The following is an 18,625-nucleotide window of genomic DNA, read 5'->3' on the forward strand; positions in this document are numbered from 1 at the left end:
GGTCACAGGTGAGGGGTCATGTAGCACTTCTCCTGTCCACATGCACTGCCTTGGGCCAGTTAGTAAACAACACGAAGTCCACGTTAGTCCCGGTCCAATGCATAGTGTTTATTGGGGCGCTCCTGAACGCAGCGTCAGCCAGGGTCTCTCTCTTCCACCAGACATATTTGAGACCCTGAAAGGTCTCATTGACTCGGTCACAAGGTTCCCGGTGACAACAGCCAGGGCTTACCTGCAGCTCTTGGGTCACATGTCAGTGTGCACGTATGTGGTCCGTCATGCCAGACTCAGGATGAGGCCCCTCCAGCTCTGGTTGGCCTCGAAGTTCTCCCAGGCCCTGGACAGGATGGACAAGGTCCTCACTGTACTGGACTCTGTGATCACCTCCCTCCAAACAACATGCTCCAAGGGGTCCCATTCAGGGACAGAGCCTCGTCGTTGAAGTTAGTGTCCGATGCATAGGACCTGGGTTGGGAGGCCCACATGGGGAACTTTCAGACCCAAGGCCAGTACTCGGCTCAAGACCTGACCCTACACATAAGGTCAAGGAGCTCAGGGTGGTGCGGCTGGCATGTATGGCCTTCCACATGTGGATGTGGTGTATGGCCACACCTGAAGGGCAAGGTAATCAGAGTCCTCATGGACAACATGGCCTCGATGTTCTACATCAACAGGCAAGTCGGGGCCCAATCCTCTGCTCTCTGCCATGAAGCCCTCAGGTTGTGGGACTTCTGTATAGCCCACAACATCCACCTGAAGGCCTTCCACATACCGGGTGCCCGGAATGAGAGGGCAGATTGCTTTAGCAGGGACTTTTCCTCGCAAAACGAGTGGTCCCTCCACCCGGAAGTGGCCCACCGGCTCTTCTGAAGGCGAGGAACTCCCCAGGTGGACCTATTCGTGACTCGGCAGGACCAGCGAAGCACCCCTCCCCAGGCCCAACTGGAGCAGAATCGGAGGCAATTTCTGATGCCCTTGTCCTGTCCTGGTCAGGCCAGATTTTCTACGCCTTTCCCCCATTCCCTCTAATCAGCATGGTCCTGGAGAAGATAAAGATTGACAAGGCCTGGGTCCTCCTGATTGCCCCAGCGTGGCCCAGGCAGCATTGTTACGGGACCCTCACGGGCCTGGCGGTAGCTCCGCCATGGCCATTGCCATTCCACCCAGACCTGCTCTCTCAGGACCAGGGCCGCCTCCTCCATTCCCACCTAATGGCTCTTTACCTCACGGCATGGCTGCTCAGTGGTTAGGTGGAGAGGAAAGGATGTGCTCAGAACAGGTTCAGCACATCCTCCTTAAAAGTAGATGGCCCTCCACTTGCCTTGCTTATTTGGTGAAGTGGTCCCGGTTTTCTAGGTGGGTGGCGGACCATGGTGTCTCCCCTGTGGCCGCCGCAATCCAACTTATCCTTGATTACCTCCTCCACCTGATAGCCCAGGGCCTGGCGCCCTCATCGGTCAAGGTGTACCTGTCAGCCATATCGGTCTTCCATCTGCCGGTGCAAGGGCACACGGTATTTTCCCATGCTATGACTGGCTAGTTCCTTAAAGGTTTGGACCATCTTTTTCTGTATTCTAGATCCCCATCCCGCAGTGGGACCTAAACCTGGTGTTGGCTCGCCTCATGGGGCCCCCGTTTGAACCAGTGGCCACGTGCTCCTGGTCTCACCTCTCCTGGAAGGTGGCCTTCCTGGTTGCAGTCATGACGTCCAGGCAAGTCTCAGAGCTCAGGGCCCTGACCTCCAAGCCACCGTACACATGTCCTTCATAAGGACAAGGTCCAGCTGTGCCCACACCCCGCGTTCCTACCCAAGGTGTTCTCTACCTACCACATGGCTCTGGACATTTTTCTACCCGTCCTCTGCCCCAAGCCTCACACGTCCAGTGAGGAGCACCATCTCCACACACTCGATGTGAGGCAGGCTCTGGCTTTCTACCTTGAGGAGACCAAGCCGTTCAGAAAGTCCTTGCAACTGTTCGTCGCCTCGACTGAGTGCGCAAAGGACCACCTGATTTGCCACTCAGTGGCTTTCCAATCGGATCACTTCGTGCATACATTCTTGTTATGAGCTGGTGGGTGTTCCCCCCCGCCACCTATTGTGAGGGCACACTTGACTCTGGTGCAGGCCTTGTCGGCTGCCTTTGTGGCCCACGTCCCCATCCAGGATACTTGTAGGGCTGCCACGTGGTCTTCGGTTCACGCATTCACCTCGCACTATGCAATCCTCTCTCAAACCAGGGATGATGCCAGGTTCACCAGGGCTGTCCTCCATCCTGGAAACTTGTCAACTCCTACCCACCTGCAACAGATATAGCTTTGAATTACCTGATGTGGAATACACATGAGCAATCATTCGAAGAAGAAAAGACAGTTACCTTTTCCATAAATGGTGTTCTTCGAGATGTATTGCTCATGTCTATTCCACATCCTGCCCTCCTTCCCCTCTGTCGGAGTTATCAAGCAAGAAGGAACTGAGGGTGGGGGGAGAGTACAGCTCCCCTTATACTGTGCCAGGCAGGCGCCACTCCAAGGGCCAATGGGGGGCACCCCCTCCTCCCCATGGGTACTGCTAAGGGGAAACTTCCAGCACCAGGCAAGCACGCATACCTATTATGGAATAGAAATGAGCAACACATCTTGAAGAACACCAGTTATGGAAAAGGTAACTGTCTTTTCTGCTGAATGTTTCCACTTAAGAATGCAATTGTCCTTCAAATCATGCATCCTGTTGTTCAACATGGAGAAATATTTTCCTAAAGTAAACTTCTGAATAGGGAAGTTGATTTTGTGAAACCGATATTCTTTGCATAAGCATGCAGGATAGATAAGTTTGGTAGCTATGATTGTTGGTTGTCATTTTAAAGAGTCTTGATACATAAGGAGTTTAACTGGATGAAATTTATTCTAGGCTGTTCGTTGGCATTGTTACTGATTTAACATATCTTCCACAATGCACTTTGGCCAAAATATGCAAATGCTGGTGCTTAGAGGTAGGTATCTATATCTGTTTTTAGGCATCTAAATAAGTGGTTTGGATCTCGGATGTTCTGAGCATCCTTAGCTCTCACTGCAGTCAATAGATGTGGTTGCTCAGCACCTCTGGAAATCAGGCTATTATCTGTGTGCCTAAATATAGATTTAGTAGCCTAGGCTTAGGCATTGAAATTTAAAAGTATTGTCATTTTATGTAAAATATGTCTGCTTTGTATTATATGACCATTATTAGAAACAAATAGTTCAACCTGTAGGCTATTGCAGCTTGGTACAGTTTTAAAAACAAAACCAAAGAGAACATAGGGTTTGCCTGATATGCATGACATTGTTTAAAATCATAGAATTATTTTTAAGAGAGGGTTTTCATGATTATAACATTCCAGTGGTGGGTTTGGAAGTTGTTTTGTTTACCAAGGCATCATACACAAGGATGTTAGGTGTGTGTACTTGCTGTTAATGAGTTTAAAAAAAGACAGTGAGGCTACCTTCAAGAAAGCAAACCTTTATTCAGCAAACTTTCTAGTAGCTTTCCTATGGAACTTTCGTGGTAATTCTGGAATGCAGGGTCAAACAACAGCCTAGTCATAGAGTATTCCCTGGTGGCTTTGAGGCATTATGGAAGGCTGTCCAAGCTAATCATTTCAAGCGGCCCATGGAAAACCACTTTCTGGTTAAGTCTGCATCATACTGTTCCACCAATGGAAAAAATTGAACATGAGGAGGGTGTGTAGCTTACAGACAAAAATACATCCAGCGTAGCCCAGAATCTGTTTTTAGCTCATAACGGCTGAACATTTTGAAGTGTTAGACACAGTTTCCTGGCATTCTGCGGCAGAAAGAAAGGGAGTATCTGTGTGTGTGTGTGAGTGTATGCTGCATAGTTTTGTGAAACATTAGGGAGAAGAGGCTGAAGCAGGAGCTTTGCTGAAGGTAAGGCTGGTGGGTGGTAGAAATTGGGAAGAGGGTGGGAGAGAACTATCTGTCAGGCACAAGAACAATATTTAAAAGAAAAAAATAAAGTGAGATAAGAAACCTTTGAACTTGAAGGTACTGGGCAGAATGAACAATTTTTGTGTCTCTACTTCTCTGATGTCTTCCAACTATAGTGGTTTCTTTAGCTAACATCTACACTACATAGTATACGTGAATTGTTTTCCTCCACAGAACTCTTTGTATCTGCGATCGGTTGAACTTAATTGTTGTAATTGGTGAATTAGACACTGCCAAAATCACCTTGCAGCTCAGCCCTAAAGGTGGTGGTGGTTTTTTTGGGTTTTTTTGTGTGTTTTTTTTTTTGCCTGGGGTGTGTGTGGGGGGGCAGGGGGGGAAGGGTTAAGAAAAGCTTCATATGTATGGTATGCTTTATATTGTCAGTAATACACTACAGTGACTGCCCCAATCCATGATGATTAATGCATAGACTATCTCTCTCCTTTTTTTTTTCTTTTCTTGGATTCTGCCTAGCCTGTCCCATAATTTTAGTAATTTATAATAAATACAAATCATAATGGACCAAAAGTTTCCTTTCTTAGTGTTAAATACATTTAATATTGGAGGGAAAACTTCCATTCTTTATGCTGATAAAGCAGGGTAAAGTGGCAGGAGTGGCACAGAGATTTGGCCTCCATTGTCTTTTGGATCTCTCTGCTACATTCAACTGGAAAGAAAAAAAAATATTTAGACCCGATTGCAAACAGAGCTCTGCTACTTAAGAGTATCTGTTTACATTATTTGCTGAAGGAAGTATGACATTTCCATCTGAGTGGTTAATTTTTGAAATTTACACATAACCACCTAAATGTCATCATTTTTTAAAAAACAGACTAGTGCAGTAAGGTCCAATTTTAATTCTGATATACAGGACATATGTACAAGAAGTTGAAATAAACAAGCTACCCAAAGGTGAGCTGTGTTAGCTCAGGTTACTCATGAAAACTCTGTATCAGTGGATAACGCTCTTGCTTTTAGAGAAGGGTGTGAGTTTAAATCAAATAAGGTGATTACTGTTCCATAGATGAGTTACTCAATGGCAGTCCTAACCATCTCTAGTAATTGTCCAATTGGAAGTGGAAGTTTTTTAACAGAATAAGGAAGACCTAATAAGACATACAAGTTTGCAGGAGAATTATTGCTGAGCAATGGGGTCTTGCTCTCAATCAAGTGTCTTTTTCGGCACCCAAAATTTCATGTGGGCACAGTTGAGAGAATTTAGATGACTAACTAGCTGACTGTGGCTGCATCCAAAGTAGCTAGATACCTTCTGCTTCTTCCCTATTTTGTATTTACAGTAGTACCTAGAGGCCCCAACTGAAATTGGGGCCCAACTGTGTTTGTGCACATATTAAGAGACAGCCCCTGCCCCAAAACACTTACAATCTAAATAGACAAAGGATGAGAGAAAGGAAATATTATTGGATGGGATTTTCAAAAACACCTAGGTGACTTAAGAGCATTAGTCCCCATTAAAGTCAGTGGCATTTGTTCTCCTAAGTCACTGAGGCGCTTTGGAAAACCTCACCTATTGTTCTTATGTCCGTGAAGGAAGGGAGACATAGATTGACTAAATGACTTGCCCAACATCACACAGAAAGTCTGTGTCAGAGCCGGAAACTGAACTCTGCTCTGAGTCCCAGTCCAGTACCTTAACCACAAGACCATCCATTCAGGATGTATGGCTACATAACATCAGTTTCTGCACACATCTGTGCCCACAAGTTGTAAGCTGAAAAAAAGGAAGGACAGTTTGAGAAATCAGGTTTTAGAAACTTTTGCTCAATTTGCCTGCAGTTCCTGCAGGTACAGAGTCCGTGCACTCCTAGGATCTAACTCATTAGTTTCCTAAATAGTTTGAAATTCCTTGAAGGCGTTACATTAATCTACATTATATTTTGGTCTATACACTTAGGACATAGTAGCTAGAGATGCAAGAGACCTATCGGATCATTAAGTTCATCTCTGCATGGGCAGGAAGTAGTCCCTCTGAGAGAGGACATATCAGCTCTTTAACTACTACAACTACGTTAGCCAAAATTTGAACTGGCTCTCATTTTTTTTTTTCTTTTCAAGCTTAATGGTTATTACTTGAATGGATGTGCACACTAGCCATTGTGCATCAATTCAATAACGTTTACAAATGATGGACTTTGTTTTTCCTGCAGAAGAAAATTATGTCTCCAGAGATTTAGATTATATCTGCCCTCCTGTAATAGGATAAGGATCTTCAAGCTTGAATCAGTCTTCCATGCTGCTCTAACTTGAAGACTGTAAAACATAACTTAATTAAATTGCACAGGTCTTGGGCTCAGAAAATGATTTATGTAAAAGGAAAAATCATGGCCTCGTTACAGGATCTGCAGTTCTGACATGACATGTGAAGAGTGATGTAGACTTTTTGTACTGACTTTGTATGTAAAACCAAAAAAGAGTGTTGTTTTTTATTTATATATAAAATTAGAAGCGTGTGAACAATGATTAACTGTTTAAAAGACTTATCTAGCTGTTTAATAATTGAGTACTGATTACTGTTTTATGAAGAAAACTGTTGTCGTATTTTGTTTTTATTTTCATCCGTGATCTACCGAACAGTTTTTTCTGTTTAACCTAATGAGACTCTGCTCTAAAGAGAGTCAAATGAGTTTGAGTTGGATTCTGGCTTCAAATGGGATTTTTAAGGCTAAATAATGCTTCCCCCCCCCTTCCCCCACTGCTTTAGTTCATTATTTGAATACAGTAGTACATAAATGCAAAATATTCTGCCAAGAATACCATGGTACAATTTATTATGGTGTATTTTTTTCATAGGAATATGATTGGAGTTGCAGGAATCAAAATCTGCTTCTCATTTGTGAAAGCACGTGACCAAAATGCATAGTTTTAAAAAATACTGTAAATTGCTGCCAATAAGAAACTCAGTATTTAATTCAGCTACAGTGTAACACTAACACACACTCCTGCTTATTTCCTATATAGATCCATGTACAACCTTGAAAAAGGTGAAGTCTAGCGTACTTTTTGGCTTTCTACGTGACTGTCACATTAAACTGCAAACCAGAGTGAATAAAGGTATAATTTATAAACAAGATGCTTCTAACCCTGTATTTTTGTGGAACTAACAAAGCAAATACACTAAGCCCTCCCCCTCCCCACAAACATAAGCTGTATAGCAGCTAAGTGGAAAAATACAGGCTCAGACTCAGTAAACCATCTAAAGTTGATGATGATTTGACCATTACAGAAAGGAGGGTATAAAAATGTTTTAACTTGACAAGGAAGAGTATTGGGAATTATTGAAAGAAGAATCTTTTTTTTTCTTAAATTAATTGTCTTGAGCTAGGGAAAGATGGGAGAGAGTTAGTTAGTTAGTCCAAGTCAAAGCCATAGCATTCCAGACCACATAAGTGCAGCAAAAGAAAATAACAAACTGGCAATTTCATATGGGAGAGGAATTTCTTATTATTACTCTGAAATACTTTTAGATTCTGCATAATCACAGCACCACTAATTGAGATGAGAGTTTCTTGTGGTGCCCTTATTTGACATGCAGATGGACCAGCCGTGTTTGCGAAGACATTGGCACCACCATGTCTCCCCCCCCCCCCCTTCCTGAAGGTGAATATTACAGTCACATTCTACAGCTGAAAGTCCTTCTAAGGCTATGTATATAGTATGAGCTAGAGGTTTCCCCTAGCATAGACATCCTTGCGCTAGCTCAGTGAGGGTAAGCGAGAGTATAAATAGTAGTGTAGCTGTGATAGCATGGGGAGCAGCATGGTGTATTGTGCCAGATATGTACATGTGGGGTTCAGGAAGGTTTGGACTCGGGGAGCTGTGCTGCCACTGCTTCTGCCTGTGCAACTGCAGCTACACCACTAAATATACTCATGCGAGCTCTCGTTGAGTTAGCAGGAGTATGCGTATGTGAGCTCGGAATATACCCCCTTAGCTCGTGGAGTACATGTTTCCTAAGATAGAAGGCTGCATTTGGTGAGTTCTGGGGACTCGTTATTTTATACTCCACTCCTCTCAAAGGATTAGATTATTTTTGATAAAAAATTAACATATACTTAAACAAAATAAAAATCCCCAAACAAGTGGAAAAACAGTAGAGAAAAGATGTATAGCATTTGCCATAGTGTCTCCCACCAGAGGGTCAATGCCAAATACTGTAGGTCCTTCCATAAAAAAGGGTCAGAGAGTGTACCCTTTACTGCACTTTTCTAAAGAAATCCACATTCATCTGTCAGTGTGGGCTCCTTTTGATTAATCTCCTATCTTTTGTACAAATGTTGGAACCATGATGGAGCTTGAGGTCAATATTTGCATGGAGTAGAACAGTGAGATTCCTAGGCTCTCGGTGTACTTTCTTCTATATATATTTTTTTTTCATCTTCCTGCTTCTTACTTTCAGCACTAGTACTTCAGACAGGGTTTATTTTCGAATAGCCATGGTATTCAGAAGAGTGGACTCCTGCCCATCGTGTTTCTGTGATATCTTCTAGCAGTGGAGGACTAGCTTGTAAATACTGGCATTTGCGACTAGAGAGAACCTAGGATACCAAGATTTTGCAGCCCACTGTCTAAATGAAGGCCTCTACAGTGGGTGCCTTGTTGATTCATTAGAACAGTCATCTGATGTCTTCTCTCATCTCAAGGTCAACAGTAAGGAATGAAAAGACAAGGCCTTTTTCTTGTTCGTTTCCTAGGTGGCTTTGCTAGCCTTGGTCTGACGTTTCCCATCTTCCTTTGGTCTTCTGCCCAATTTTCTCTTCTGAGGTCCTCTGATGTATCCCATGCCAGAAAATCTGTTCTGTATGGGTTGAATTTTATTTTTCCTAGAATGCTATTACTACCATTCTACCAACTAACAGCCCAGTTACACTATGGAGTGTATGCAGTTATTGCCTATGTGTTTCTTGTTGAATTTCCCCTCACAGATGATCTATTTACATACAGTAGTGTTTTACAGTCGGTCTTAAACAAAGCTCTTGCTCTTGATCTGCTGAACTCAGACTTGGAACTAAAGGGTCATGGACTGAGGTGGGGGGTAAAGATAGGTTAACGACCATTTCTCCCTCAATGATGTGCTTACTTTTTCATGGCAGGTGAGCAATGGCAATATAACATAAGTGTAAGTCCTTTTTTTGGAGCCTGGATATTTCTCCAAGATGCTTCATCCTTTCAAACTATTGGTTCCTATGATTATTGGCAACACTGTTTATGTTGATCTGCCTAGGTTAGAAAGGAGGCTGCATTAGTCTAAAAATCTGTTTTCCAATGGTTTCATATCAATGGAATTCTATCTGAACCCAGATCCCTCCCTGCTGCCTGCTTCAATATCCTTCAAGTGACGCTGTATTCTTTTAGTGTGAGATTTACGCATGTCCAAAGGACCAACATCAGGCCTGTGAAGCACACACGTCCCCACATAAGATCTTAAAAGAGGACTTAAGTGGAACTTAAATGGTGCATAGATCTTGTATTGGCCACACACAGGAGTGAATTTCACACTGAGTGCCCAACAAGAGGAATGAAAATATTTTAAATATTGCATAAAAATAGACAGATAGTAGTAGACTGATTCATGTGTGCATGAAGATGCCTTTTTCACCATTGCTTAGAATGTACGTTAGTCGGTCTCTAACAACTTCATAGTTGAAGAGGTCAACCATTACCAAAGAAATCTACAAAATTGCCACATGACGATCCTACCATAGTCTCTTTTCCCTTTAGATTTCACCATGGATACCAAATAATTCTGCCTTTGGTTGAAGGGTGCTTCCTTTATGTCTTCCTGTGCACCTTCTGTCAATCTGAAGTTATAGTTCTGCACAATTTAGAATAGAGAAGCATCCTGCATTTTAATTTTAGGGAAGTCTTAACCTAGGTAATATCATTGTACTGGAAGAAGAGAGATGGCAGTGCTGAAATCATCCAAGTAGTGTGGCTCTTACAATAAGTGAAACCACAACAGGAACCTTTGTGATCCTTGGCTGTAAACTGCTGCCACAGAATAAGCAACTTATTCTGTAGGTCTGAAAACTTCCTGTTCCCTTGAATTATTGTTTCTTATAAGCAAATCTAATACCAAAACATTATTTTTTATTGTTGTTTTTAAAGTAAATATTTGCTTTCACCCAATACATTTTGAAAACACGAAGTTTGTCTGTGCTTTTACATACAGTATGGGATGCTAATGAGTTCATCTAAATACCTCTTTATAAACCTCTGTTCTCAGAGATTAATAATTTGGTGTGGAAAGTTCCTTTAAAGCTGCAATGTGCTGCTTATACCCTTTATTCCCAAGGACATTTTCTATCATTGGATAAGGCTGTCTAATCACTATCCTGCCATAATCGCAGTCAGTGAAGGTGTTTAAGGTGGAGCCCCATTAGATTAAGAGAAGGGGTGTAGCTGGCTGGCCATCGTCCAGGAGGGATCCTCAATTCAGGATCGCACTCCCACCCTGGTCTGAAATAGACCTAATTGGTCGATCTTTCAGGGCATGCTACAATGCACATTTTTGTTCTTGAGCCCAGAGAGACGGGGAGGACTTTATATGGAAGATCATAAACATGGGGAAATGTGTTTTAGCTGCTGGATTCTTATTTAAGTTAATTATTGGATGTGGTGGTGGTAGGTGGGGGAGAGGGGGTTTCCTGGAGTAGTCTGTTGGTATACTTGTATTTTTTTTTAAATGTATCATGGAGCACCTAGGGTAAAGGCTAAAAACTCTTTTTCATGGAATGTCTAGTACAATTGAAAGTAAATAAACTTTTTTTTATCATCCTTGAATGAGGTGAGCCACTTTATAAATACACTGACTACAATGACAGAAAACATTTAATAGGAGCTGGTTTTACTCATGAGAGGTATCCAAACAGCCATCTCTCCAAACTGGTGGGAGAATTCATCTCTTAATCTGAAATACAAAGATGATGTGAAATATATATTTTTATTCTTTAGATGTAGGTGAGGTCAGTCCTTTATGTTTCAATTTCTGTATCTTCCAGAATTAAAGGGATTTAAAATACGTTTCATCTCTGAATCAAAGAAACTGGAACTTGTCCTGGAGCCTTTCCCATGCACCAGTGTCATCTGGAATTTGGCACCAATCTGATTCCCCCAACTCACGCATATTGTAGGTTGTCGAAGGAAAATCTCTATACAAATGTAAGAAAAGTAGCAATGGCTGCGGCTAATTTTGAGAGTGGTGATTGCTCTGTTGTCTTGCAGATGTCATCATTTGTTGTGTCACTGGTTTGAATGTTTAGAATGTCCCGGCGTTCTGAAGTCCCAGAGTGCTGAGAAAAATCCCTTGTCGCTATTTCTATGGAATTTATTGACTGTTTTCTTGTACGTTTGACTGGCTCCTACACTGACTGAGGCCCTATTTTACAGTCATTGTACCTTAGATAAATTTATTCCTTCACCCATTATATAATATGTACATGGCATCAGAGACGCACACTGGAAGTTGTACCAGTGACTTGAGCCTTGAAAAACTGAGGTCTATCTTGAGATTCTTAATAGCAGCTTGCTCACTACCCTCTCTGTTAAAAGGATTATCCACCCAGTGCACAATCATTATGGAGAACAGATGGTTGCTTTGCCTGTTTCTTTAGACAAATTGGGTTCAATGTCCCCTTATGAATAGAAATAAGCCTCTCAAAGCTTCCTTGCCAGTGTAGTTTATGCTCTGATATGTAGGTTCTGCATACAAACTCCCTAGTTTGTGATCTGCTCCTATTGGAATGGTAAAAGCAGGTTTGCTAAAGATTTACATTGACTGAGTAACTGGGAACTTGATAGAATTTATGCATTTTTTTTTCTATTTAACTTGGTTTCTTCTCATCTTGAATGTAGGGTTTTTCCACCTGCTGTTGTTAAATCAACTGCTGTGTATTAAAGCTGCTATTATTAGAGCTACTTTATATAACTAATGCTTTTCTAGGCATAGACAGTTACCTATTACACGATAAGGGGATGCATAAACATCTAAATTCCTTATCAAAAATATCACATAAGTAGATTTTTATCATAAGATGTTCAAGTCCGTACATTTTGGGAAGTCCTCTAACAAATGGCAGGTTTCGAGTAGCAGCCGTGTTAGTCTGCTATTCGCAAAAAGAAGGATACTTGTGGCACCTTAGAGACTAACAAATTTATTAGAGCATAAGCTTTCGTGAGCTACAGCTCACTTCATCGGATGCATTTGGTGGGAAAAAACAGAGGAGAGATTTATATACACACACTCACAGAGAACATGAAACATGGGTTTATCATACACACCTGTAGGAGAGTGATCACTTAAGATAAGCCATCACCAACAGCAGGGGGGGGAAAGGAGGGAAAACCTTTCATGGTGACAAGCAGGTAGGCTAATTCCAGCAGTGTAACAAGAATATCAGAGGAACAGTGGGGGGGGGGGGGGGGGGGCAGAAATACCATGGGGAAATAGTTTTTACTTTGTGTAATGACTCATCCATTCCCAGTCTCTATTCAAGCCTAAGTTAATTGTATCCAGTTTGCAAATTAATTCCATTCAGCAGTCTCTCGTTCGAGTCTGTTTTTGAAGCTTTTTTGTTGAAGGATAGCCACTCTTAGGTCTGTGATCGAGTGACCAGAGAGATTGAAGTGTTCTCCAACTGGTTTTTTGAATGTTATAATTCTTGACGTCTGATTTGTGTCCATTCGTTCTTTTACGTAGAGATTGTCCAGTTTGGCCAATGTACATGGCAGAGGGCATTGCTGGCACATGATGGCATCTATCACATTGGTAGATGCGCACGTGAACGGCCTCTGATAGTGTGGCTGATAAGTTTAGGCCCTATGATGGTATCCCCTGATAGATATGTGGACAGAGTTGGCAACGGGCTTTGTTGCAAGGATAGGTTCCTGGGTTAGTGGTTCTGTTGTGTGGTGTGTGGTTGCTGGTGAGTATTTGCTTCAGGTTGGGGGGCTGTCTGTAAGCAAGGACTGGCCTGTCTCCCAAGATCTGTGAGAGTGATGGGTTGTCCTTCAGGATAGGTTGTAGATCCTTGATGATGCGTTGGAGATGTTTTAGTTGGGGGCTGAAGGTGATGGCTAGTGGCGTTCTGTTGTTTTCTTTGTTGGGCCTGTCCTGTAGTAGGTGACTTCTGGGTACTCTTCTGGCTCTGTCAATCTGTTTCTTCACTTCAGCAGGTGGGTATTGTAGTTGTAGGAATGCATGATAGAGATCTTGTAGGTGTTTGTCTCTGTCTGAGGGGTTGGAGCAAATGCGGTTATATCGTAGCGCTTGGCTGTAGACAATGGATCGAGTGGTCTGATCTGGATGAAAGCTAGAGGCATGTAGGTAGGAATAGCGGTCAGTAGGTTTCCGATATAGGGTGGTGTTTATGTGACCATCGCTTATTAGCACCGTAGTGTCCAGGAAGTGGACAACAAATGTTGTCCACTAACAAATGGCTTGGTGAAAGTACTCATGGCTTTGTGTACAGAGGTGTGTAAACACTGCAGAGCAAGGTCAAAAAAATATAATATACCTCTAAGACATTTGTTTGCTGACCTTTGTCTAGGGCTCTCTGTCAATACTGTTTTTTAGTGCTAGTTTGTGACTTGTAATGTAGGTAACCTAAAAGTTAGCTAAATACAAAGCTTGCTGATGAATTCCTTTAGTCACCTGTGTGGCTCTTAATATGTTAGAGACATAAAATCATCCACATTTTCTTTTTTTTTTTTTAAAAAAAGAAGCTAAATCTTTCAGTGTATTTTTTTTTTGTTGTTTTTGTGCAGATGGGATAATTTTTCCAGTGAAAATGTCATAGTTCTTTGGATTCTTCGTGGATAATTGTAAACTGTCCGCCAAGTTTATTTGGGGGGAGGGGATGAATTTTGGGTAAACAGTATATCCATTAAAATGCTGTTCTAATAATTTTCCCCAAAAAAACTCTCTACAGTGATGTCTTCTACTGAGCGTTTTCAGTCAATAACCTGCTGTTGAGTTCTGTGAAATTCAGATCCTGTCCTGTTTTGAATTACAGCCTTTGTGTGCTATGTGAACAGCTGACGTATACTCAGCTTCTCAATAGTGACTTTTGTCTTGTTACCTTTTGGTGTGTGCAGAGCCTGGTGCTGGCCTTTTTGTTGGTTTGCTGCGATTAACTTAAAATCAGAATAAACTGTAAGAAAAGTTTGCTGGATTGTTGCAGGGTAGCCTTTCACCTCTGGGGTTGTGGCTGGAATTCAGCCATGACAGGAGTAAACAAGCACAAAAAAATTGCTCTGAACAGTTCGGTACAAGTGGTCCAAATTGTAATGGATACTTGCACTGCCTGATGAATTTTAATGCATGTTACCAAAGTTAAAATGCAGAGTAATGGAAGTTTGTGCCAGTTCATCACTGAAAGTGGAGTAAGAAAGAATTAGAAAACATCCCAATATTAGGGTTCTATTACAATAATTTCCACACCTGTTAACAAACATAGTGTGTAGGAATATGTAGCTGAAATATAAAGACTCTTAACCAATTCTCTTCTCTCTCTTTTGTGCTCTGTTTATTTTTATGTTGATTTATCTGATAGCAGAGGTAAAGTATATGTAAATATATTTGACTGAGATATTTTTTTTCTCGTTGTATTTTCCAGAAGGTTTGCATGGAATGCCATCCGTTTTTGGGAAAGTGTGGTGGCTAGCTATCAGGACAATGCAAAGCACACTGATTGCTAATTGCACCCACATTTAATGGTGATTCTAAAGGTATTTCTATTTTTATTTCATACTAAACTGTATACCAAAATACTTAATGAAAAATAAATAGGCTGGGTAGGGGAGGGTTTTAAAAATAAATGTAATGTAAAAAAAAAAAAGAGTGGATCATTTTCACAATGGGTTATTCTCGGAAGCCTGTGAAGGAGGCTACACAAGTCCAGTCTGAAAGTTCTATGAAAAAAAGCACCAGTTACCGATGTCAACGTTTGAAAACACAGTTTAGGATGATTTGTTTTTATCTTTCAAAACATTCTTTGCCTTTTATGTATATTGCAGCCACTGGAGTTTGAAACAAAAAGTAAGGGTGGGCCGACTTGGGCCTTTTATTTCAAGTGCACTTATATGGGGCCAGATTGTACAACCTTCTTACACCAGCAATTGAACTTCTCCTGTAATGCGACGTTTAAGTCAGCAAGATTGCTCAAGTACGTTTGTTGAATGAACTTCCAAACTTCTGTGTGCTGAACAAACATGGTGCAGCTTTGTATTGAAATGGGGGATAAAACTATTCAAAAAACCCAAGTGTCCGTCACTTCCCCCCCCCCCCCATTGGCTCTTTTTAATCATGAGGTAGGGGTTTACTGAACAATTTATTGAAGGAACATTTATTTCACAGAAGCTAGTCAAGCTGGAACTGCAGTTTGCATGTCTCCTGGCAGAAGGGTTTTCTGAAAGTACAGTTCACTGTACATCTAAGTAGTTATTATCCTGTTGTTTCCCTTTCATTATGCAATTGTTCTTGGGGAGTTAAAGGGTTTACAAGTTAGAAGAAGATGATGTTGCCAGGGGGTGCGGGAGGAGGGAGGTGTTGAAATGATTTCGATGGGGTTAGACGCCAGCATTTGGTAGCTTTATAGCAGGGTAACAACAACACAAAGAATGAGCTTTCCCTGACCACCTCCCCACCCACTGAAAAGAAATAATTATTAAATACTGAAAATGGTTATTGACTCTATTTTGAAAAAAGGTGTTTCATACAATAAAAAAAAGTCTGTTTCCTGTTTAGAGTGTAAAAGTGCTCTATTCATCTTAGTTCATCTTCTGGCCACTGATACTAATGAAACTTTTTTCTTAATTTAGTGGAAAATGGGGAATTCAGAAAGCCAGTACAGCCTTCATGGATCAAAAAATCACACTAATGCTGCATCTGGTGCCAAGCAGAAGCCATGTTCTCTGAAAATTCACAGCATTCATGCTAACGATGAAAAGTCTTGCTCCTTGCATGGATGGGGACACAGCAGCAGTGGCACTAGCTACAAATCGAGATCACTAGCCAGAAGCTGCCTCTCTCACTTCAAGAGTAACCAGCCTTATTTACCAAGGCACAATGACACAGTGGCAAAGGCCTCTAAAAGCAGTATCCATGCCAAACATAGGACAAATGCCTCAGGGAACTACTGCCAGGGGAAGCAATGCTGCATTTTTTTCCTGAGAATGGTTTCCATTATATTGGCCTTGAAGCTGCAAGTAATCATGTTGCCTCCAGGAATGCAGTGGACAATATTTTAAATTGCTATGGAAAGAATGAGAGCCTAGCATCCACCTCACCACCAGATGACAGGAGGAGCCCCAAAGTTCTCATTAAAACACTAGGGAAGCTGGATGGCTGTTTAAAGGTTGAGTTTCACAACAGTAGCAACAACAAAGACTCTACAGAGGAATCCAATGGACCAGTCCAGCTGCTGAGATACTCACCTACTTTAGAATCCAAATCTAATGACCTGCTAGACGTGAGGAGGAACTCCAGTACGGATGACACTTCAAGTCATCGTCTATCTCCCACTGACTCAAGACTTAGATCCAGTAAAGGAAGCTCCCTAAGCTCAGAGTCTTCATGGTATGACTCTCCCTGGGGAAACAATGGGGATATCAATGAGCTGGATGACTCCTACCTGACCAGGAGTACTCCGGATACAAGGATTCATGCCAGTTTTCCCATAAATGACAGCAAAAAGTCCTTCAACCAAAGTTCATCTCTTTCCTCCCTCCGCGATCTATATAAGGATACAAATTTAGAAGGCAGCCCATCCTCAGATCTCGGGTTGTCTGATGAATACATTGGCACTCATGCCAGCTTAAGCAACCGTGTTGCTTTTGCCTCAGACATTGATGTTCCCTCTAGGGTAGAACACAGAGGCCCCGCACAGTACTCTTCTTATACTCTCCCATGTAGAAAATCCAAACCCTTAAACGAAGATGCCTCCAAGAAGGATACATTAAAAAGCAGGATGCGACGCATCAGTGACTGGACAGGAAGCCTCTCTAGAAAGAAAAGAAAACTGCAGGTATGTGGAAAAACTCATCCTAAAGTCTAGTACTGAGAGCTGTAGACACCTTCCATTAGTGTAATGCCTGTATTTTATTTGTTTTTTCAATGATTGGTGAAAATTCCAGCTATCTCTAATTGTCATTTATGGAAGCAAATATATCAGTGAACTGGATTTTCATGAGATGGACTGGAGATTTTAAAATAGTTTCAGTGTTTAAAGCAAAGAGATATCTGATCCTGTAGATCAAAACATAATTTGTAGCCCTGAAAACGCCTATAAAAATAATCTGAAAAGTGCAGTAAAACAAATCCTGAAACATGGGAATGTGCATGTTGTAAATATCTTTTTTTATAAATTTTTTCCCTCTCATTACCAATGTTTGCTGTTATCCCTCTCAAGTTAGGAAAGGACAACCCAGTTATAACTCCAAATCCAACTGTAGACAGCAGGGTTTTTGGTTAAACCTGTAGTTTTATGGAGATGTTATTATCTAGCTGTCTTCTTCCTGTGTATGAACCTGGCTACATAATTCTCTGGGTATCAACACTGAAGTGCCATCTGGTTAGTTAGTGGGTGTCTCTTTAGAACAGTTAAGGCTAATTCCATCAATGGGAACTGAGGCCAGCTGTGATCAAGACTGAAATTCCTGTCTCTTGCTCTAGGTCCCAGAATCAGCTCTGTAAAGGCCAGACTTTGCCTGGCCTTCTAAGAACACACAAATGGGGTGTGCAGAAACTTCCCTCACTCGCATAATGCCTCCGATGAAAGGGCTGGCCAAAGTTGTGCTCTCTTCAGTTTAGGGACTGCTCCTTTCTAAAACTAGAGATGCAAGCCACCACCAAGCTGAGCAGAGAGGAGGCAGAGCCATGTACCTGTACATCTTCATACCATCTGGCAGTATTATCTAGCTAAACAGGAGATTACACATTGCTCCCTCTAAGGGATGATGCAGCAACTGTTCTTCCCCAGTGTGCTGGGAAGATTTGGTAGGCATTGTGCTATCCTGTGGCATAATCTTCCTGGAGCTCCTCCTCACTCCATACCACAATCAATGTTTGAGCCAAACTGACTTCAAGGCACAGCATATAATATTAATGGCCAATTTGTGCCAAGAAATCAGGTTAATCTGAGGGTTGCCTGTGTAAATTCCAAGAGAGGGCCACATAATTTGGCTCTGGGAAACTGAAGGCTGCTCAGCTGGTTCATTACCTTACTTAAGACTTTTTGAGAGTTATTATGGAGCCCTCAAGCTTCTTGAAACCTTACCTTAGCACTCACCTGTTAGTTAGAAAACAGGAAAAAACTGAATTAATAAAAAGTGCTTTAGCTTTTTACCCGAGGTTTCTTCATTGATATAAACAGCACTGAATATTTAGATTTTTATAAAAGTTCACATCAGGCTCTAAATACGATCTCTGCAACATAGCCCTTTTGTTATGCATTAGTTAATTACAACATTTTCAGAATGATATCCGGTAAGGGATTAATGGCTGTTTTGCACCAGTTGTGTATACATAGTAAAGAGACTCACTGACTTCCCCAACAGCAGGGAAATGTTGCTGGTGAGTCTGTATCAAACCAGACTTGGTGAAAGGAAATCAACCCCAACCCTA

The 18,625-nt window shown here is 41.8% G+C and overlaps 1 protein-coding gene across 1 annotated transcript in view; it reads left to right on the forward strand.

Moving 5' to 3' along the window:
- The window catches only part of TIAM2 (TIAM Rac1 associated GEF 2), a 228,203-nt gene that overhangs the window by 93,787 nt on the left and 115,791 nt on the right, over nt 1–18,625 (forward strand). Inside the window, 5 exon segments of the mRNA XM_038394827.2 lie at nt 6,964–7,056; nt 11,004–11,163; nt 14,619–14,730; nt 15,823–16,161; nt 16,164–17,027. Of these exon segments, the coding sequence (XP_038250755.1) occupies nt 14,716–14,730; nt 15,823–16,161; nt 16,164–17,027 (1,218 nt within the window). The 5' untranslated portion in view covers nt 6,964–7,056; nt 11,004–11,163; nt 14,619–14,715.

This window comes from Dermochelys coriacea, chromosome 3 (assembly GCF_009764565.3).
Source record: "Dermochelys coriacea isolate rDerCor1 chromosome 3, rDerCor1.pri.v4, whole genome shotgun sequence".
Taxonomy (NCBI): domain Eukaryota; kingdom Metazoa; phylum Chordata; order Testudines; family Dermochelyidae; genus Dermochelys; species Dermochelys coriacea.